Source organism: Struthio camelus, chromosome Z, assembly GCF_040807025.1.
Source record: "Struthio camelus isolate bStrCam1 chromosome Z, bStrCam1.hap1, whole genome shotgun sequence".
NCBI lineage: Eukaryota > Metazoa > Chordata > Aves > Struthioniformes > Struthionidae > Struthio > Struthio camelus.
Window position 1 is genome coordinate 84,294,599 of NC_090982.1, and position 21,915 is coordinate 84,316,513.

General features: G+C 45.2%; 1 protein-coding gene across 1 annotated transcript in view; it reads left to right on the forward strand.

Moving 5' to 3' along the window:
- Positions 1–471: 471 nt before the first annotated feature.
- LOC138064820 (urea transporter 2-like) overlaps positions 472–21,915 on the forward strand; it is a 41,758-nt gene continuing 20,314 nt past the window's right edge. Inside the window, exons 1-8 of the mRNA XM_068928796.1 lie at positions 472–555; positions 2,929–3,118; positions 4,480–4,608; positions 6,435–6,627; positions 7,759–7,906; positions 9,470–9,604; positions 10,353–10,402; positions 11,948–12,200. Of these exons, the coding sequence (XP_068784897.1) occupies positions 528–555; positions 2,929–3,118; positions 4,480–4,608; positions 6,435–6,627; positions 7,759–7,906; positions 9,470–9,604; positions 10,353–10,402; positions 11,948–12,200 (1,126 nt within the window). The 5' untranslated portion in view covers positions 472–527. The remainder of the gene's footprint in view (positions 556–2,928; positions 3,119–4,479; positions 4,609–6,434; positions 6,628–7,758; positions 7,907–9,469; positions 9,605–10,352; positions 10,403–11,947; positions 12,201–21,915) is intronic.

The window sequence follows — 21,915 nt, forward strand, 5'->3', positions numbered from 1 at the left end:
ATCTCGCAGCCTATCAGTAGCCCATCACAAGCTGCATCAGGGTGCGGTGCTGTGGGACACCTACAAACCAAGTCCCTCTTCCCAACTGCAGCTCTGTGCCGTGGCTCCTTAACATCAGTGGGTCATATCCAGATCCTAGTCTCCAAGGGTGGACATCAAGGCAGCAGGCACACTGCTGCCACAGACCATAGCGCACACAGCTCCTGGTAGTGCTTCAGGCAAGGTCATGGCCGCATGGATGTCCCTTCTCCAGTGAATAATCCCCTCCTTGACTAAGAACATCATCGTGGGGCTCTAAACTACAGCAGAAACTTGTCAGGGCACAACCGAACAGGTTTTCTAATACAGGCTTTGTGATTTACAGTTCCCTCTTCTCACTGCCTGAAGAGATGGAGCTTGGAGAAATTGTTGTTGCTGAATGTCCCAGTGAGAGAAAGCCGCATGCAGAGAAGGAGCCAAGAGCCCGGGACCTGCTGTGGAAAAGCGGAAAGCAAATCTACCAACTTTTTGGTTACCTCACAGGAGAAATGAAAGAATGTGGAGACTGGATGAAAGGTAAGTGTGGGGTATGTGTTTGGGACTCTCCAGGTAGGAACAGCCAGGGGGGGTCATCTACACCACTGTCAGCACTTTCCGACACAGGGAGCAGAGGGGCATGGTCAGTCCCCCTCACTGGGGACTTCTGCCTTCGCAGCCCAAATCATTTTGTTTTCAGAAAGGGAATCCTACTGCACACTCTTGCCCTTTCCGTGACTGCACACATAATTTAGCAGAGGGGAAAGAAATTTTTTACGCTTAATCAGTCATGTGTCACTATCATCATGTTTCTTAAAGCAGTGCCCTCAATTACATATCAGGACTGGGGAGTTGGTTTCATTTGTAAATGGTTTGGATCAATGAATGTCCTCTCATCCATGTGTGGGCTGACAGTGGGGACTTGACTCCCGATTGTGCAGGGAAATGCTCTCGTATTACCAGCCTTGGGGGAACAATAAGCATTGTGGGTGTTATGTAGCTATAAAATACAAAGCAAGTACTGATCTCCAAGTTTTATTGTCCAGACAGGAACAATACATGACCAGATGGTCCCTGTTACCCAGAATTATTAAGGATACGGAGCTTTTGAGATGCCGTGTAAGACCGTGGGTGCTGTGTCAAGACTGGGTGCATTAACAGTACAACTCCAGCAACAGAAGAGAAATAAGAGAAATAAGAGACAGCTGCATACCATCTGCCTGCGCAGTGGCTATTCCTGGGGATGTGGCAGCCAACATGCCCCCAGGCAGGGAGCTTGGCTGGCCCACAGTGTGATCCCCAACCACAGGAGGATTTCTCCTCCTGCTTTCTCTTTTCCAGTAGGTAGGAGCTGCTACTCCAACTCCGGTTGGTGCTCCAGTTGTCCATAGTTGGTAGACAGCTTTTGTTACTCAGTGTCCTGAAAAGTCTCCTGCCCCTCCCTACCAGTTATATTTGAATACTTACCGTTAATACTTGTATCTGAAACCAGCAGCATTGCTGATATATTTCACAACTCAACACCATTCATCAGTAAAAATTATTTCAAATGAGCCCAGTCCTTTTTCCTCTTCTGAGGAACACGTTCCTCCCTCACTGTACCTGTCCAGTTCCCCGACCACCTAGGTCCCGGAAGTGCCTTAGCTAGCACCAGCCCAAGGGGATGCTGAAGAAGTCAGCTACCAGAACAGTATCCAGCCCTTCAAAGCTCCTTTATCCAGGCTACTGTCCTCAGAAAACAAGACTGGAGACTCCAGTGCAAATACAACACAGAATGAAAGTAGAAGAGAAGGGAGGGTTGTTATTAGGAATAAGGCAGCTCTGATTAAAAAGTAGCCTGACACTTTGTGCCATGCCCAATTAATAATTTAGTCAATCATATATTATTAATGTAGCTGAGTAATTCAATTAATTTTAATATTTAAGAGCATGAATGAAAGATGCACATAAACGTTTCATGAACAGGTGCTATATTACTCACAAATAGAGCTTCTCTCACATTCAAATCTCCTTACAGCGTGCATAATAATGCACAGCAGTACAGAAACGGTTACGCTCTTCCCAGAAGCGTGGTGCTAAGAGACCTCAAGTCAATTTGCAATAGAAGAATCAGCAGTAAGGAGTTACTGCCGTGCTACTGAGACCCTTCTCTGCACATTGAAATCATGAGGAGCACTGCAGCTAGATAACCTCCAACAGGCAGCCGCCAGCCCCATATACATCCCACTGCCCTTATGCACTCACCTGAGTAGCCGAGCTCAGCACCTGTTTGCCTCTGCTCTATCCAGATTCAATAGTCTTCTCTGGAGAGCAATTCCCATCTTGTACAGGCCAAACTGTGTCTTTCCACTGAGTACGGTCAGAACTGTAACTATTCTCTTAATTCAGGTTCTTTAGTTCCTAAAGTCCATTTTTAGGGAAGTAAACACCTTTACAAGCCTGAACCCATCACCTATATATGATGTGCCTCAATGTTCTGAGTCTGGCTTTTTCCCTAACAGTAGAAGTGTTTTCTTTTCATATTTCCCTATAGACATACAGACTAGTTTCAGTCTTTGCCTAAGTGTCTCTCTGCAGCTGAATTATACACAGAAGTGGGTCTGCTTCCTCATTAAATTTATAGCAGAATCTTATGCAATCTACCATGCAAGAAAGACTATTTTTGACCATCATAAATAAACCGATTTTTATTAATCCCTCCACAAACTTCATAGCAGTGCCCAGTCCATCCCTGTTAGCCTTTCAAGTGCCAGATGCAAAATATGTTCAGACAGTAATAAATCAGAGACCAGTTTTACAGTACTGTTGATACTTTGCCTCTATTCTGTGGCCAGCAAGTGACTGTAAAGCCAAGTGTGCTGTGAGTGCTGCAGTGATGTTTTATCTTTAGGGCTTTTATTTGATTTCCTTCAGATAAACCCCTAATGGTTCAGCTCGTGGACTGGGTCTTGCGAGGGACCTCTCAGGTGATGTTTGTCAATAACCCTCTCAGCGGGATAATCATTTTGGTGGGGCTTTTCATCCAGAATCCCTGGTGGATGCTCACAGGCTGTACTGGGACAGCCGTTTCGACATTAACAGCCCTGATCCTCAGTCAGGACAGGTAGGTGGTACCTTGTGTCTGGGCACTTAATAAAAATTGATCATCACATTATCAAGATCACGTTGATGGGTTATAGTCCATGTGTTTGTGTAGCTTTGCTCTCCAAGGAGGTCAGTGGACAGGTGGGGCTTGCAGCCTATGCCATAGAGATGAAACAGTATATGCTGCTGTTATGAGGCCAGGGTGGCTCGGTTGAGCACACAACAGTGCCACGCGGCTCCCTTCCCTTCCCCCGGGTCTCCATCATGTGCAGGTCAGCTCTGTTTCTGAATCCCTCCGCAGCTGAAGCTGGGGCGTCCTCATTCCAGAGGAGACCTTGTCCCCCCACCCACATGGAGAGTTAGGTAGGAGACTCTGCTTTGGGGGAAATGGTGGCGGTTTTAGACATGAGCTAGGCACCCAACGACCAAACACTGTCAGGGCCTAGGTTAGGGAACACCCAGCTCAGATAAGTGAGGGAAGCCAGCGAACTCAACATGCCTCCAGCACTGGGTCACACATCTCACTCTGCCTCAACAAGTCCTCTCCTATAGGCCCTCACAGAAGCCCTCTTACCCACCACACAGTACTTTCTGCAGCATACAGTGTCCCTTACAGGCTTCTAAATGTCTCCACATGTCCCATAGCATCTCTCCTATCCTTCACAACACCTCCAGCTCCTCAGAAGACCCCCGCAGCCCCACGCACATAAAGGCATACACACTCCACTCCATGTTGCCCCAGGGAAGCCAACTGTGACTTCTGGGTTCCTGTTCTTTCTCAGTCGTTGACTCCTGAAATGGTTTTTGTGCCTAGGGAAGGGGGTTTTGCAGGTGCAGACTTGAGAGATTTTTTTTGTTTGCTCTTTTCCTGCTTGTCTCCTGTTTTAAGACTCCATGGGTCATTCTGCCTCTGGGAGAGGCAGACAGTGGCACCTTCACAGTGTCGGGCACAGAAGTCCCCAAGTGCCAAGTTCACAGCTAAAGGCCAGCAGACCAGCTTGTGGATGGCAGTAAGGTGACGACAGCGCTATGGTCCCAGTGCAAGGGTCCCTGAGGAACTGGCCTGTCATAATAGCTGATTGTAGCTGTGAGAGCAGATCATTATACCTCTCTGGTTACCATTAAAATACCCCATCATTTCAACCTCGCAGGTATTCTGTTCACTCCAGGTACCCCATCGCCATTTAGCTGGCTTCAAATCATGCCTTTCACACACCAATGCAAATTGAGCATACAGCAGCTACCTCGCTACTCTTTCATCCTTTCCCTATGGTCGCTTTACCAGGAGCAGGACACTTAGAAACTGCATTTGAGTGAGTCCCTGGGACAGATCACCTTCAGCAGTGCTTGCTTCCTTGTACGCATTTCTTTCGATTGCAGGTCAGCCATTGCAGCAGGGCTGTATGGCTATAACGGGATCTTGGTGGGACTGCTCATGGCTGTCTACTCTGACAAAGGGGATTACTACTGGTGGCTTCTACCTCCTGTGGGGGTTATATCCATGGCCTGGTAAGCATCATTTCTCTCTGCCCCAAATACCAGTCACTCCTCCTCTAGAGATGATTTCCTGGAGAATGAGGAACCCCAATATATGCAGGTCCTCTCTGTGAGTCCCCTACACCAGCCCCCTCCAAGTAGTCCCCTTCTGTGGGCTGTGACACAGCTTCCACCACTCCACTGTGGTACTGGAAAGGGCATTCATCAATGCACAGAGCTTGAAGGGTTTCAGCATGAGGCTGAGCGAATCCACAACACCAATTATAGCACATGGGAAAAGCTGCCCTGCTTCACTCTGCAGATGCCCCTCGTCAGCAGGCCACGTTCAGGGTGGCTGAAATTGTGCCCGACACAAATGGTTCTTATGTATGCAGGTGCTGAAATGACCTGGCGCTTTCCCTCCGGCTGAACTGAATCTTCCCTGTCTGAGATATGCAACCAGTCATGAGCTGAATGAATTCCTCCAACTAACTCTTGAGTGCCAGACAACAACCTTGATTAAAATCAAGTTTACCATTTTTAAAGACAGACCTTAACAGCACTACAGAATCCATTTAACAGCCTTAATAGAAATTAATTCCAGGTTTACATTTTAATCATTGTTAGTGAGAAGATACAAATCATTATTGCATTTCACTGCTTCTAAAATAAGATTTCTTCATATTTTTTTTCTTTAGTCACTCTGAATGGAGGTCATTTTGTAAAAGCCTCTCAAAACCCAGAACATGTTGCAAGAATGTTTAGTCTGTCTTGTCTGCCAAAATTCCTTGAGGCTTTTTTATTCAAATTTTTTTTTAAAGACCGTAAGACTCAGGGGGGAGAGCTGAGAGATTTTAAAATTAGACATTTCAGTGATTTTTTTCCAACTGATATTTTAAATTTCAAGTTTAAAAGCCAGCATTTTTGAAATAGTTTCTTTTTTCTTCCCTGACAAGATGTACAACTGGCAGAAATTATGTATTTCAACAGAGAAAAATAGGACACCACTGTCACAGAAGGGCTGACTTTTTTCTACAACTACAAGCAAGGAAATTTGTAAACTGCTCTGGAAGCTGGACTTGTCATAAAAGAATAGGCTTCATCTGAGATTATACAGGGAGAACAAAGCATTTTCTCACTGATGGTATCCACACAACAGGACACAAGATGTTGCTTTTGAAACGCCAAATAGTTTAGTTTTTTAAATTAGAACCAGCTTACAACCTTCTAGGACTCAAATCTAGCTTCTTGAAAAATGTATTCAAGTCTAAATTCAATTTTAAGCGTGCAATGTCCACTCCTACTTGGAGGTGGACCATAAGAGCGGCTCAGCTCACACATATCAGGAAAGCTAGGCTGAAACCAACAGAACATGGCCCATTTCCATCAAGGACAGGACGTGGCTATTCACTCCATCCCACATGCTTTCTGAGCCCTGTAAGAACCAGATAATACCTTGTCAATTTGCTCTCAGAAAGGCCATTCATGCAGGACGCCCGCTTCAACTGGAAATAGGGCAGTCTGAAAATCTCCTGAGTAAAGCGGATGTTGTAGAACTTATATCCCAGCTTCTACAGCCAAGACCTTTGGGTAAAGTCATATACAGCATTTCAAATGCTTCTTAGCATTTGTTTGGTCTCTAAATCATTTGAGGGTCACCCGAAATACTTTACCTACTGAATAGACTCTGTCCTGTTTCTTAAGAAGGAAGCTCAGTTCACAGAAAATTCCATATAAAGTCAGAAGTATTGGGCAGTGTACAATTACGTCATGAGGTTATGACCAACGTGGTAGGATGTTTCACCACTGTAACCACTACAAAAAAGCTATATTTGTTTCTTTTTCATTTTTCTTTTCAGTCCAGTCCTGTCCAGTGCTTTGGCATCAGTTTTCAGTAAAGGGGACCTTCCTGTTTTCACTTTGCCTTTCAATATTGCAGTAACTTTGTATCTGGCAGCCACAGGACACTACAACCCCTTCTTCCCTACAACCCTCATCCAGCCTGTAACATCAGCACCCAACATTACCTGGTCTGCAATTAGTGCGCCCCAGGTAAGCTTCCCTACAACACCCAATTTATCTTATTTCATTAAAAAGGTGAGCATGAAGGCCTTCAGCTCTGGGTATCAACTCTGCATGGGGCAGAGTGGGCAGAAGATAGGCACAACCAGTAACAATTCACAGAAACAAATCAGGTCAGTCGTTAACAAATGACACTGCCATAATAGCCCCAGGGACAGCCTTGGCCGATGCCCCAGAAAGGGCTATGGTGGGGCACGCTGATTTGAGCTAATTTGTACCACCATGGCCTCCTTATTTTCTAGCCTTTAGCCAAAAGGGTTTGCAGCACCTCCTGCTTATACACTTCTTATGTAGTTGTTTTTCCTTCCTATCCTTTCTTTCTTGTCTGCACAAACACTAGAATCACAAGTAAGGCTACTCTCCAGCTTCATATTCAGAAGGACCATGTGTTAGCCCAGAAGTTATTCAGGTATGTTAGGAGGTATACTGGGGTTACCCACTTATCTCCTATGTCATTGTTAGATGATCGCATCACATACTCAGCTGTACCTACTATCTGATAGAGCTATCTTGTTCAATTGCAACACAGTAAGGTTTTTTTTCTCCCCCCCCCATGTCTTTTCAAGTCACCCTGATCAGCTGAATTTATTTAAAACTTTGAGGAACCACTGTACTATGTGCTAAGTTCTAGGAATATTGGACTAAAGTCCCTTCCAGAGCAAACCTATTCAACCCCAGAGAGAGCGGGGACAGGAAAAAATCTGGTCTTTTCTTCATACCATAACACACACTGACATACTCAGTACCAAGAGCTAGGAGAGGCCACTACAGTCTCTATGAAGGACATCATGAATAGTTTTCCCAGGCTTTCATTTTTGCAGAGACATTCTCCTGAGCTGGTCCCTTCTCTGCTTTCACTTCCTCAAAAAAGGAACCATATTACTACATTCCAGAAGAAAGAAAAGTCTGTCTTGGACTGGTGAAGTTCAGACCAAATAGTGCACTAACTGTGGTCTGAAGAATATGTGTGCCTACATTCACCTGACAGTCCAACAGAGCCAGGTTTACTTCCTTCCTAACCGATAGCTTTGACAAAATAACTGCTGTGTCCTCTTGAGTACAGGGATACCCTAACGTGCTCTTTTCTACTGGTTGCTGCAGCTCTTGCAATCCATACCAGTTGGGGTCGGTCAAGTATACGGTTGTGAAAACCCTTGGACTGGAGGCATCGTTCTCCTTGCTTTACTTATCTCGTCCCCATTGATTTGCTTACATGCTGCAATTGGATCAACAGTAGGGATGCTGGCAGGTAAGAAGTAGTATTTACTGTATCTAGTATTTTTTGTATCTAGGGTATCTTCAGCCAAGCCATTATATAACTCTGTCCAGACTCCACACTTCCATAGCTTTCGTACTTTCATACTTGGGTCTACACTCCATCTTTGAAACTGGCTGTGAATTGGAAGTCTTAGTGAAGGTTAGCCAACATGGTGAAGGCAAGAACCAAAGTAGATTTATATTTTGAAGCTCAGAATTTGTTAGTACGCTTAAATCATGCAGGTGGTTTCTTCCACCCTGCTTACCCTCCTACCATTGCAGTTGATGAATCCCATGGAGACAAAGAAACTTAGAGAAATAACTCCACTGATCTCTTGACACCACAGGCATGCAGATGTCTGCCTCAGAGCTGATCAGTCAGATCAGCTTCTTCTAGGATACAGTTTGTCCTATCCTGCTGCAGACATCTAAAAAAAGGTTACATGAATCCCGTCCACAAAGGCCTGTCTTTCCACTAATCAGAGAAACAACCTCGAGTTGAGAGGTGAATCTGACCCTTGAAGTTAGGCAAGATTACTGCTATCCATTTGATCAATTGTAATAAAAAAATGTGATTGAATAAGTGTGGTCTGAGAAACTTACTTTAAAAAAAAAAAAAGAAGGCACAGTCATCCACTAATGAGTTTTGATTTGTATTCTGAAATGCTTTGTACAAGATGCGAACTGCCTCGTGTCTGGATTTTGAAACACAACTATACACATATTGTATGGCTAGGAGCATTTGGCAAGTTTTATACAGGTCTGACATTTAATCCTGAAAAGAAGGATCAAGAGAAAGTACTTGGGGACAGGCATGGTGATGTGGAACAGAAAACAAAGGAGGACATTGCAGTGGGAAATGTATTAATCTTAACAGTGACACAAACAGCTACACTCAGCTGAGAAAAGCTGGGAGCACCTTTCAGTGGCCCGTTCACTGCGTATTGTGCTGTCCTTTTTACTGGCACTCAAGCCTGTGAAAAATCTTGCAGAAGCACTTAAGCGGTCAGGTTTGGAGCAGACTCTGAGCTGCTGTCCCACTGGAGAATTTCCACATCAGTGACAGAGTGACCATATCCACTATATGAGCAGAGGTTACTAGGAAGAGATGGAAAAATCCTGCTTACTCCCACATAAGGCACTCAGCTGTTCCTCTGATCTTCAAGAGCAGGGTATGTATGAAGCTTAAATGATCAATGTGAGCCCCAGTTTCAGTGAAGGACACCCAGGTGAGAAGGTCATGCTATACTCTGGCTGGATCTTCCATCTGGGCATCTGGGGGACTAACTACGACATGCTTAAGGCGTCCAAAAAGTTTTGCCTGAAAGAGTCTTTGAGACTGGGCCAAACTCCAGCTCCAGAAACATCATCACAGCTCCAAAATAACGAGCCCCATCTGACTCCATCCCGTCTCTGCACGCGGCAGTTATGTGAGTGTGAGCACAGTAAAATTTGCATAGGCGTCAGAGGGAAGACACAACGGCCTCCCAGCAAATGACAGCTCCTGCAGATGTATCTCATACCTGACCTCACAGCACTGCTTTTTGCCTTGCAGCGTTGAGCATTGCAACACCGTTTGACAGCATCTACCTCGGCTTACACAATTATAACTGTGCGCTTGCTTGCATTGCGATTGGAGGCACGTTCTACGCCCTGACCTGGCAGACTCATCTGCTGGCCCTTGCCTGTGGTAGGTATCTTGTATGAAAAGGGAAGCCAAAAAGATCCATGTAGCCAGGCAATCTATGAACTGTGTAGGATTAGAGTGACGGTTACACCTCTGCTGCAAAACTAGCTATTGCACAAGAGTTATTTCTATGATGGCATCAGATATGAGCTTTGGACGTCCAAGTTGCAAACGCAAGAAGGGCTTTTAGGCACTCTTAACACGGAAGCATCGAGAAAGGGCAGAAGTACAGTTTCTGTGAGAAGGCGGCTATGCCACAAGCAGGCCTTCTAACGGATTAGCAACCTAGATTCACAGAAGCAGCCATTTCATAACTCCGCATATCCTTAGAGGAAGTGTCTCATAAGAACATCAGAGCTGTCGCACATGGTTCAGTGCAGTTTAAGATCCACCTAGCCAAATGCCCTGACACAGAGTGGTGGAGAGTGGCCATGATTCCCCCACTGCACACAGGTCAAATTGTATTAATGCATAAAAGAAATACCACTTGTCACCTGTTCTTGACAAAATAGAGTGCTTTTCATTCACCATCCATCTAAACAAAGCAAATTTGGGCCAAATTTAGTTCAAACAGGCAGATGCAGCACTTCAAAATTCAACAGTTAGTGAAGATGTCAATGTTAATCTCGCCACAGGTAGCTGGGGAGATACCTTACAGGGCATTTGGAAAGAATTACTATTTCTGATAATTTCTTTGGAGGGATGAGCAAGATTTTCTCCACCTTGAGCTAGCTTTTGTCTTTTTTTCCAGCATTATTTTGTGCCTACTCTGGAGCAGCTCTTACTAATATACTATCTGTGGTAAGTTGGGGGTTTTGTTTTTTTAAATACATTCTGGCTCTCTTGTGATATCAGGACAGGGAGAGTTTTGCAGCATTTCCTTGACAGATTTGGCAGTACTGAAGTGTGAATTCTGCAGCCAGTGGCGGATTTTGTACAGCACCTGTGTCAGCTGAATTGTGCACTTACAGATGCTACAATTGATAATAAGATTTCAAAGATCTTCAAAGCATCTGATTCACAGTAGGAGTGTGCATGTATTCGTGAATTCCAGCAACAACTCAGTTTGAGATATAACATTCAGTTGCATGCAATGCTTGTGAGCAAATTCCAGCGGTCTAAAGTTTTACTTATTTCTTCTGAGGTCTTTTTCTCCCCTACCTCCATTATTATTCAAGTTTGGTCTGCATAAGAGAACTAGTTTAATGAGGAGGAAAATACATTTTTTCCTGTCTTTTGAGCTGTCCAAACATACCGGTCTCAGAGAAAGCTGAAGCTAGTACTGTCAAGCTTTGTTTCTTTTTAAGGTCTCTCTGAGAGACCAAAGCAAAACCATATTTTAAGGAAATTGATTTGGCAACTTAAAAGATAAAGCATACTTAAAACAAGCAGCTTCACACATTAAACGTATTCATCTGGCATCCTGTCAATACAGTGTAGGTTCCTGGAGAGGGCGGCTTTGTTAAGCCACACCTGCTTCTAGGATGCATCAGAGGCAGAATACCTTTGGGGTTTTTGTTTTGTGGGTTTTTTCTGAAGATGAAAGACCTGGAAAATGAGAGACCCAAAAGTTATAGTTTTGTAATCAACTTCATTTGCCCACCTGAACCTAATTAAACCTGCTGCTTTTTTCCCTTAGGATCTTGGTTTTGCCAGATCCTTAGTGAAGTTTAAAGGTGGGGTCACGCAGCAAGACAGCGGGTTGGACTCAATGCCAGTAACGCACGGGTGTTGAGGACAGTGAGAAAGTGAATCTATGCGACCAGTACTTGCAGTAAATGGTATTTTGCAGGCTGCAAAAGTGGGATTTGGTTTGTGGATTAGAGCACTTAAAAGTCTGCATGTGAGCTGGGTGCCTTGGCTTTCAGCAGAGCCAGCAGAGCTCTGGAGCTTGATTCAATTGCTTAAATATTGCCGTTGAGCACCATCCTGGCCTACAGTTACGCCTCCAGAAGGAGCCAAGTGTCCAGTGTAGGATGCCTTATACTGCCCAACACATTTCCTGTATCACAGGATACCAGTGCTTGAGCTGCTGAATTGACATTTGGTTAGCAGAATAACTTCCCAGATCGCACTGACTAGCTCTCCTTTGACTGTAGCAGGACCTTAGCTCACAGGTAACCACCTCCAAGTAGCTACCTGCATCTGGGTATCCTCCTCTGCATCTGAACAGGGATCCGGTATGGGGGATTTGAGGAAAGCATGTCCTGTGTCAGAACTGTCCTCAGGGAAGCACAGACTCTCCCAGCTCCTCAGCTGCAAGAATATAGGAACAGGCAGAAGTGAGCAAAGGGAACATGCAAAGAGAGATGTCAAAATGCATCTGTCTGTCATTTCCTCTCCCAGCTGGGATTACCACTCTGCACGTGGCCTTTTTGCTTCTCCGCACTTCTCTTTTTGCTGCTCGCTTCAGACAACCCAGCCATCTACAGACTCCCACTCTGCAAAGTCACCTACCCAGAGGCTAACCGCATCTATTACCTGAGGATGACGAGAAGAGCATCGGAGAGCAGAAGAGAGGAGCAGAAAGGAAAGGAGCCAAAACCCTCTGGCGGTTCGAAAATCAGAACTGGAGGCACCCCACTGTGCGGTCCTAAAAGCAGCCATTCTTACTGATTTCCAGTGCTTGGGAGTCAGCAGTTTCAGAAGTTTTTCAGATACTAGCAAGGCAGCAATACTTTGCAGTTACAAATATCACCTTCAGCAGCATGCTGCAGGCTGGGGATTCTGCGTAGCACACTTCGGAGGAAACACGATTTGCCCTTGAGCTAAGCTTTCTAAAAAGCACTCAGGTAGCACAGTAATGGCTGTCTTATCAATCCACATGCTGTTAACTTGAAAGCCAACTCTTTTCAATAATAATTATGAGAATAGGCAGAAGAACATAAACACTGACAAGAGGCTATATTTAATTTTAGATGGGTAATTTAACAAAATAAATACGCTGGGAGGGACTTTGTATCTAATAATAATAAATAACGTAAGAACTGCTTCAAGTGCTGCACTTTAAATTAAAAACATGTATATCTGAAAAAGCAATAAAAAGATTGATTTCTTCCTTTCTCGCGTCCCATCAGTGTCTAACGCCCGTTATCCCACTTTATCAGCTATAATGAACACAGGTAAATGTTCTTTCAGAGTGTATACTATTTTTAGTACTGTTTCCTGACTCATCATTAAGTTCTAAGACAATGAAGATATGAATATATGTGCTTTCATTAGCCTGGAAAAGTGACTAGGTAGTAATGATTGCAAACGCTTTTTCCTTGTATCGCTTTCCCCATCTTCCAAACAGAAGATCTGTCTCCTGTTGAATGGACAGGAGCAAGTCTGAACCCCCCGCATGCATCCAGTGGGAAGTAGGAAGACTTTACATGAAGACCAAGACAAACGTTTGCAGACGGTAGCAACTACTGCAGTTCTTTCTCTCCCCTTCCTGCAGCAGCACTTCCTTTACGTTAAGCCGTAAGTCATGAACTAGTTAAAGGCTCCTCTTGAGGTTTGAATGTTGGACTGAGATCCTCTCACCTGTCCTCAGTGCCTGGCCCAGCCCACTATAAGCTCCAAAAGCACCATCAGAGATAGCTGTGGGAAACCACGAGGACCTTCTTGCTGCTCTGCCTCCCGTGGGTGGCTGTTTATAACAGGCCCAAGGTAGGAGGAGAACACTGCCACTTTATGCTCCCTCCAAATCCTTATGACAGGGAAGGGCCAATTTCCCTAACAGGGACTTTTCCTGAGGACCTTTTCTAAAACCACTACAAAACAAGCTTAATGAAAAGGCTTCCTTGTTCTGAAATCACTTAATTAGGACGCTTGGTTTCCTTCAGCAACAAGCTGAAGGCCATGCTGGCCTTTGACAGGTCCTTTTGCTGAAGGTGACTGATGGAAAAGAGCTTTCCCTGCCAAGCAAACAAGGGACCCAAAGGACTTGAAGATTTACGGTAAAAACCCAGAGAGACTATGCAACCACACAATGCTCAGATTAGATGCTGTCCTTCCCTTCTCCTGCTGTGGTTAAAAACCACCACATGAGGAAGCTTGCTCCTCTTGCACAGCTCAGTCTCACCCCTCCAGGATCCTCAGCTGGGTCATATGGCAAATCAGGGGGCTGTGTGGCCCTATGTGAACTGAAGCAGTGGAAATCTGGAGAGAAGGCTCACAGGAGCGCCTTGTCCAGGCATCAGCACTGTGTCCCTTAGCAAGAATCACCTGCAGAGACTCCCATGCTGCGCTCTGACAAGCAGCGGGAAGCTGAAGGCACAAGTGTGTTTCTTTAAAACAGGAGCAAGAGAGAGGAACCACTAATTTAGGCAAAACAGATTGTTTGCAAAAACAATCTAGTATCAAAGCATTGGACAAAGGCAATTAAGCCTTTAAGCTATCATCACAGGGGGCAGCTGGAAACGGAGCAAGAATCTTGGCCAGTGCGAAAAGGACCATTTGTAGGCTGCGCACGCAAGCTGCCTGTTTCTCCAGAAAAAGCAATAGAGGTCAAGGACACCATCAGAAAAGGTCTCAGCAGGCAGGAAAGAAAGCACAGGGCTATAGGAAACATTGAGGAAGCCCAAGCTGCCCTTTAAGCCGTGATGCAAGCAAATCTGCACTGGTAAAAAGCAGTCCCCCATGGTCACTGCAGACCGCAAGAGCAGGGATAAAGACACCCCAGTGTGATTTCTACCGCAGAGAAACAAAGGCAGGCAGAACAACACATGACGTGATATACAGCTGTCTGAACACCTTCCCTCTATAACTGCCAATGAAATATTAGGCTTACCCAAAATGGCCAGACCTATTCGTCTGCCCTGCGCAATTTAGTTTAGCTCCTACACGCATCCAGCATCAGAGAAACATTTGATTAGTAACATCGTTAAAAAAAAATAAATACAAAAATAGTCTAATAAGGTCAGCTAAATTATTAGAATCGATATTATTGAAGAAAAACTTAACTGGGATTAATTACAACACACATATTATTTAGCTTTAAAAAAATAGTAAAGCCCAACCACAATATGGCTCTTGAGAATTATGTCATGTAAAAGACACTACAAAAATAATTCCTCAGTCACAAGCAAATCCATCCTGAAATCAATTAGCAAGGCAATTTCTAGAGTTAAAGCCATCCCTAAACAATAGGGTACAAACAGAGCTATTAAGTCTCTAGCTAACCAACAGATTTGAATAACTACAGTTAGTACCTATAATTCTTGAGAAGAGAGCAAATATGAAGGGTTTCCTAGAAATGAGCAGTAGATGGCAGAAGCACTAACTACGGTTACCAGTGGTAGCCCCAGCAGTCTGCTGCCTATCGAGTTCTGTAGGAAATATTCACTAAGAAAAAGAGTTTTCAATTTTTTAATGAAACTAATAAATTTTAGTCAATTCCAGTAGCTCCAGAGAGCTAACATAAGTGTGTCAATTAAAAAAGGTAAGTAAAATTGTTCAAGAGAATAAAACAAAAAACATCTTCTATAGCTACAGCTGTCACTCCAAGAAGCTAAATAAAATAAAAATTCTTGTACAAACAGATACCTGCCCTATTAGTTGCACACATAAAAGCAACCCCCTGAAAATTTGCCCTTCAAATTGAACATCAATGGCAAACGGGAGCAGACTGTAAGCAACATGGAGGAAGCTGCAGCATAGAGACCTCTCCGTGGGAATGGACATGACCATCTATGCCCTAATAACTGGAGTCCAAGGTAGAAACCATACATATTGCACGGCTCTAAGAAAAATGCTTACCTCATTGTTCCAAAAGTCACTTTTTTTCTCACTCTTCTAATTGATCCTTAACACCCCCTCCCTACTTTTGTCCTTTCCAAGACAACGTTCCCAGCTCTTCTCACATGGACATAGGTGTTCCTGTATATAAAATCAGCGGCAGACCCTCTTACAGGAATAACTGAGGGAAAGCCAGGAAACCTCCCAGCTCAGGGTATTGATGACTCCCAAATGACCTGTTAATCACTCTTCATAGTCAATTAGCAAAGCTGCACTTACGAGCAAATGTGGAGGAAAAGGATTTGCCTTCTCATTTGACTTTAGTCCTAACAGATTAGTACCATGGTGCCATCCACCCTAGATGAGATACTTCCTAGCTCCTTTCCTTTCTGAGTACTTCTCCTGATGGCCCTTTCCAAAGGGAGTCTGGGCTGCAAAGCATTTGGGCCTCTGAGTAAGGCTGGGGCAATCAGATCTGCAATTTGATCTGCTATCACAGGTCATTTGCAAAAGCCCCAACACTCCAGCCCTTCCTCAGCACCCTGCAAGGCCCGTATCCCAGCTGAGAATGCCTGTTTTTTGCTTTCTGCTCATTTTCTTTTCTAACTTGCAGCAAGATATAAGTTAAACATGAGCTCTTAAAATAGGGTGGCACTATAACTCTATGAAGCAGTTTATAACTTGCAAGAGCTCAGGCTGGAAATGTTTGCTTCCTTTTTGCTTTCATCAGGAAGTTCAGCTGAAGCCTGTTCAGCTGAAGGTTCATTAAGATTGAAAGTAGGAAGAGTTTGACAAGTTAGAGGTCCTGGAGGTTTGCAAGGAGCTGACAGGGAAAAAAGAATTTATAGCCAAAGGCTACTAGAGAATGTATGTTTAAAGATATATTTGCAGGCTTCTGGATGCTGTAGGAAATTCCTCTGAAGTTTGGGCAGCATCTTTTCCCTGGCTCCGAGGGGCTTTGGGCCATCCTCGGCACCATCTCAGGTCCCTGTAGGGAAGGAAATTACCAACCAGCAGGGATTCTGACAGGAGTGAATGGTGGAAAGAGTAAAACAAACCACCTAAAATCTGCCAAAGGCCCAACTGGGGTGCGCTTCAGCTGTCTAACCCTCAGAAAAAAATTATAGTAATGGAGGTTGTAGCCCTTGAACAGGCCTAAAGCTCACTCAGAGCTTGATTTGGGGCCACAGATTTCTTTAGACACCCGAGCATAGGGACCTGTGCATGCTCAAATCCACCCAGCCGATGTCTAATAAAACAGATTTTATAAATCACTTCCCTCTTTGTGAATCTTGACAACAGTAGCCTGAATATGGCTGAACCTCAGCCCAAGGCCAGAACTAATTATTTTGCTCAAAGCCTAGCCTACCATGGAGAAATATCTGCCGAGTATGGAGCAGCATGACCTCAGCATTAGCTGAGAAATGGAGTGCTCCCTGCTGGGGTGTGAGGGCTTTAAAGGTCAAAAATAGCCTCTTTAAAACTTGAAAAGTGCTCAGCTGGTGCTGGCCTGAGTAACTGAGGTTTGATTTGGCCAGGGGCCCACACTGTGGCCATGTTTTCGAACCCAGACACAGAGGTTTTGAGTTCTACAAAGCTCCTCTAATAGCTGAGGGAAATAAGCACTTTTAAGGCAAGGTTTGCCAGACTTGCTTTAGGGTGCCATGAGTAAAGGGAGCCAAATGTAGATATCTACATTTAGTGAGCCGAACGCCACCCAAACACACAGCCTATTGCACTCAGAAGCGACTAAGAGGCACTCAGGAGAGAACAGCAGCACTTAAACACAGCTTCTATCCCAGGCTGCTGAAAAACCATTCATTACAAGCTGGCAAGAACAGAGAATAACACAGCAACCTGCTGTGAATAGGAGTACGGAGACAGCAAATTAGTTTTCCGAGAAGAGAATCCCAGATAATTGCCTAATGGTGAAATATAACAGCAGATGCACTCAGAGGAATTATCTGAAGAGAAGCGGAAGGATTTAACAGACCCTTGTTCAGCTAGGAAAATATGAAGTCTACAAAGGTAGGACTTTGTCTCATCAAGAGACCAGCTCTAGATTGAGGTACCCGTAGGTCTGGACATCTTCAGCTAGAAGGACTTGCTGCTTTTGTCATCCAGTATCACAGACGCTCATCTCTCAGGTACACCTCCACGAAACAGCAGACACATCACTCTCTTTTGGAGCCGGCTGCCGAGATGAACCTTGGTCAAAATGAAGAAATGCAAGTGAGAAAAAAAATAAATGACAACAAAGAGGAAAGGTGGTCAAGCATGATGGACAAGAAGAAACACCTAGTCTTCTGGTGGGAGTTCAAGGGAGACAGGCAGGATGAGGGAAGCAGGTTGAGGGATGCCATCAGATGCTGGAGGTTATCCTCAAAGCAGATTAAAGCCTGACATCCAGCCATCCCTTCCTCTACTAGTGGGTCCAGGGCTCACAAACAGCAGCATGGCGGAAGACCGTTATAGGAGACGGTGACACCTCTCAGCCCAGGAAGGTTACCCAAAGCTGTAGGACTAGAAAAATCCATTGCTACACTTTCATACGGTGATAGGCAGAAGCACCTGGAGGGCTGTATAAAAAGCAAAAGCCAGATAAACACAGAATATTGGGTTCAAGTCTGCTGTCACGGACTGCAGGAGTTTCTTGCTTGTTTGCTTCCACTCTCACGCTGCCAGTCATCTCTCTACCCAAGTGCATGGGAGGCACAAAAAGCTTCCTGTGTCCTTTCTTCTGCTCCTCTCTTACATGAACCTGGGCACCATTCACAGCTTGAAGGTTTGTCAGCTTAAAATAACTATTTTCGTCTTCTCAGACAATCTCACAAAGCCCCTCTGCAATGTCAACAGGTCTTCTCCCCATATCTGCAACTGCAGACTGGGGTCTCTGCACAAATAAGAGTATGGACTTGGCAGATGTCCTCCATGGTCCCCGACAGCCTGCACATGGAGCCAGCCAGCAACCTGAAAGCCAAATCCAAAGTCTTGGGATGGTCTTTATGCTTCGGAGGGGCTCAGCCCCAGAGTGCTTCTTCTGGGTACCCCAGCAGTACAGGGCTCAACACACTGAAAAAAAAATCTAAATTTGATAGTATGTCCAAATAAGATAAGCCTCTAAAATTTCTACTTGCTGGAAAGTTGCTCTGTGCTTTCTCAAGGTCAGTGATCCCTAACATCTGAGGCTCACTCAGCCTTTTACAGATCGCATTTGCTGGGGTAAGAGGAAATATCACCTTTGCAAGGGTGAGATTGGTGTGCTAGATATTGTCCTCTCCCTCACCTGTAAACAGAAGGGTGTATTTTAATTTGGAACATGGAAAAAGAGCTGAAACAGGAAAACAAATAGTTGGTTGCAGTTAATTTTGCAGTTCTCAGGGGGTCTTTTACAAAATCCTGCAGCGGTTGTCATAACTGGAATTCACACATCCCAGTGGCCAGCCGAGAAGACCAAGGATAGCTCTGCGGGAAGCAAAGGTTTCTTCCACTGCAACGTTCCCCCTGGGAATGAGCAGAGAGTTTGCATCTGGGCATCTCTGACTGCAGCTCAGCAGCTCCTGAGCACCCTCGAGTCCATCAGTACGTTTAGCCACTTACACTGCCGTGGAGCTGCATCCTCACGTCCTTCTCCAGGGACAGCCCTTCACCTAAATCTGCGCTGCTGAAATCACAGCATAGTCAGGCTTGGAAGGGACCTGGTGCAGCTTCACATAGTACAGCAGGGGTGAAGCACCAAATGCAAACGGGAGCCCTTACAAACACATCCAGCTATCTCAGCCACCCAAAATGCAGAGGCACAGGTGTGTGGGCTGCTCTGCACGCTGCGGCAGCTGCAAATCAAATTATGCTATGCATCAAATTGCAAGAGGCAGAGAGAGAGACATAGAGACACCCTCAAGCTGTGCGACTAGAATAATCTGGAGGGTTTTTTTTTCCCCCGGTTCAGGGCTCCCCAGTCTGCATCTGACCTTGCTTCTCTGCACTTCCCTCCTTCCAGCTAATTGCTGATAGCTCTGTTGCTCTGTCATCCACAAATCTCTGCTTTGCAAAACCACTTAGGCAGAAGCCAAGCAGCCCATTTCCTGGCTGTGGAGAAAACCAGAAAGGCAAAGATGATGACAGACTATCAGCCCGCTATGGTTTCTTACTGTAGCTGAGTGAGTTTATTTCACTTGTGTGAATTAAATCCTGTTCAGGGCATTTTCCATTCCCAGAAAAAAAAAAAAAAAAGAGTTATCCAGCAGACATGACTTGTTTTTCTTTTGTCTATTACAAAACGTGACTCTTTCCTGCAAGTAGATTTGCATGTGCTTGTGTGCGTGCACAAAAATGCTGCTCTGCAATACTGCTCACAAAAATCCTGCAAGCATCTACAGCCAGTGTAACAATACTGCTACCCGTTGCCTTGATTATTATTTTCCATTGTTTCTGCTGTCTGCCAGTTCATCTCTGGAAGCTACCAGTCTTCTTTGTCTTGTTATTTAGAGACACAATCCATGCTATGTACATCACCTTGCACTTCCATTAAGACCTTCTTGGAAAGATAATAATCACTGGGATTTATTTGCTGAAACAGTTTCTTTTGGGGATTATTGCAGCATCCTCCTCTTTGCTGAGGCCTAACACATTTGTTTCCTACAATGTGCAGGTTTGTGAGAACGGTTTATTTCCTTGAAAGCAGGCACGTGCTGGGTGAGACTCGAGTCCCCACCATGAGGGCAGAGGAAGGGGGAGGGAAATGAAACTCTGCTAAACTAAAATTAGATGGGGGGGAAGGGATAGTACTGGCTGCAAAGAGAGAAAACAAATGCAAACAAGAGGATCCAGCCAGATAATTACACTCTGCTTTTTTTGACTTATATTTCACAATTCCCTGGTTTTTCTTCAGACCTCAGAGATGTCTCCTGTGGTGGTCACCACAGCTACACCAGCACCAGTAAATAGGTTGATACCACGCACCAGCACATCACCTCCTAGCCTTGTCAGTCCCTAGTGCGGTCCTTGGCACACGTTGGCCTTGGCTAACCAGCACACTCCCAAGCAATGCCTGGTTAGTGCTGCAGCGCTAGGGTGGGCCAAAAATTGGCTGCACCAAGTAGTCTGGATACGGCTGCCCTGATTTCGAGGGTGAGAGAGTTTAATGCTAGGGACACTGACTCTTCCTTGCCAGTTGGCCTCAGGGCTAGAGACTGGTCCCAATGACAAAGTAATTCCCAAGTACAACCATTGCCTAGATGTACTGGGGCGCAACTCCTCCAAGCCCCAGGGAGCTGCGACCCACAAGCTGTGGCTGGGACAGGGAGCAGGTTCAGGCCCTGGGTGCTGCCCCTGTGAGATTTAAAGATACATCCCATGTGGCATATTGACTCTGGCAGGCATCCAGCTGGTAGCCCTCAGGAGAACCAGTCTGACAAAGGCATATTACTCTTAAGAAGGTAACATATTTACATTCTTCACTCTTGCTAGCAGCAACTTCAAAAAAAAAAAAACTTGAAAAATTTGCAACTAAGAGATGAGCTCTTTGCTAACCCAGCGCTCTAGCATTCAGAGCATCAAGCTGCAGGAAAAGTGTTTGAATCTCTGGGTAATGTTGGCACCTAATTTCCGTGATGGCTTAGACTTTTTCTATACCCTGCTTTGTGCCATAAACCATTGACATGCCCCCTTTCACACATGCCTGTCCCACTCCCACACCAGGAGACAGAGGCTATGGCTCTTATTCAGTAAGTGGATTTCCAGATGCCAGCTATGTGCTCTTGCAGCTGCACGGACTGAGACGGTGAAGCCTGGAGCCCTCGAGCTAATACGACAGTACAGTAGGTCTCCAGAGGCGGTGGGCAGTGGAGTAAGGTGACATGAGCGCATTAGGAGAACTGCCTATTTTGGGAGTTTATGTCAGCAGCTGTATCCACAGCCTTACATATGCCCAGAGCACAGGGAGATTTGACCGAGCCAGAACCAGAGAACTGGTGTTTGTGAGATCTAAAATCGATGGCAGAATATTCGCTCTGGTTTTCATACGTGGCTGTGCTGGAGGCACACCACGAGAGGGAGACGGACACCAGAGCCAGCTCTCTGCAGCCTTCCCAAAGGCTGCTGGCTGGTAAAAACATGCCACGGTCGCCATGCAGAGGAATGTCAAACAGCAGCTTTCTCTAGAGAATTTTTACAGGCCAAAATGAAGGAATAGAAGCACTCTCTGCCTTCAGCTTGGCTTTTGTTCCACTCTCTATAAACCCCAAACTATTTCCCTCAGCAAACAAGTGCGAAGTTGAGACAGATCCCTCGCATGCTCTGTGCCGAAACAGATTTTTCCACTCTGCTTTTGCTCATAAAAACAACATGATGAAAAGCAACGAGATGCCAACAGATGCAGCCTTGCTGATGCTGCTCCTCTAGGCACCCTGCATCTGGGACCATCCAGTTCTTATCCAAGCAGAGGAACTGCCTCACCAGCTTCCACAGGATCACCCACAGGCTAAGCACTACTCTTCCTATGTCTCTCTCCCCCTCCTGAGATCTCTGAGTTCATTTGGGTTTGAGGCATTTGCCCATAAGGTTGCAAAATGCTCTGTTTGCTCCACAGC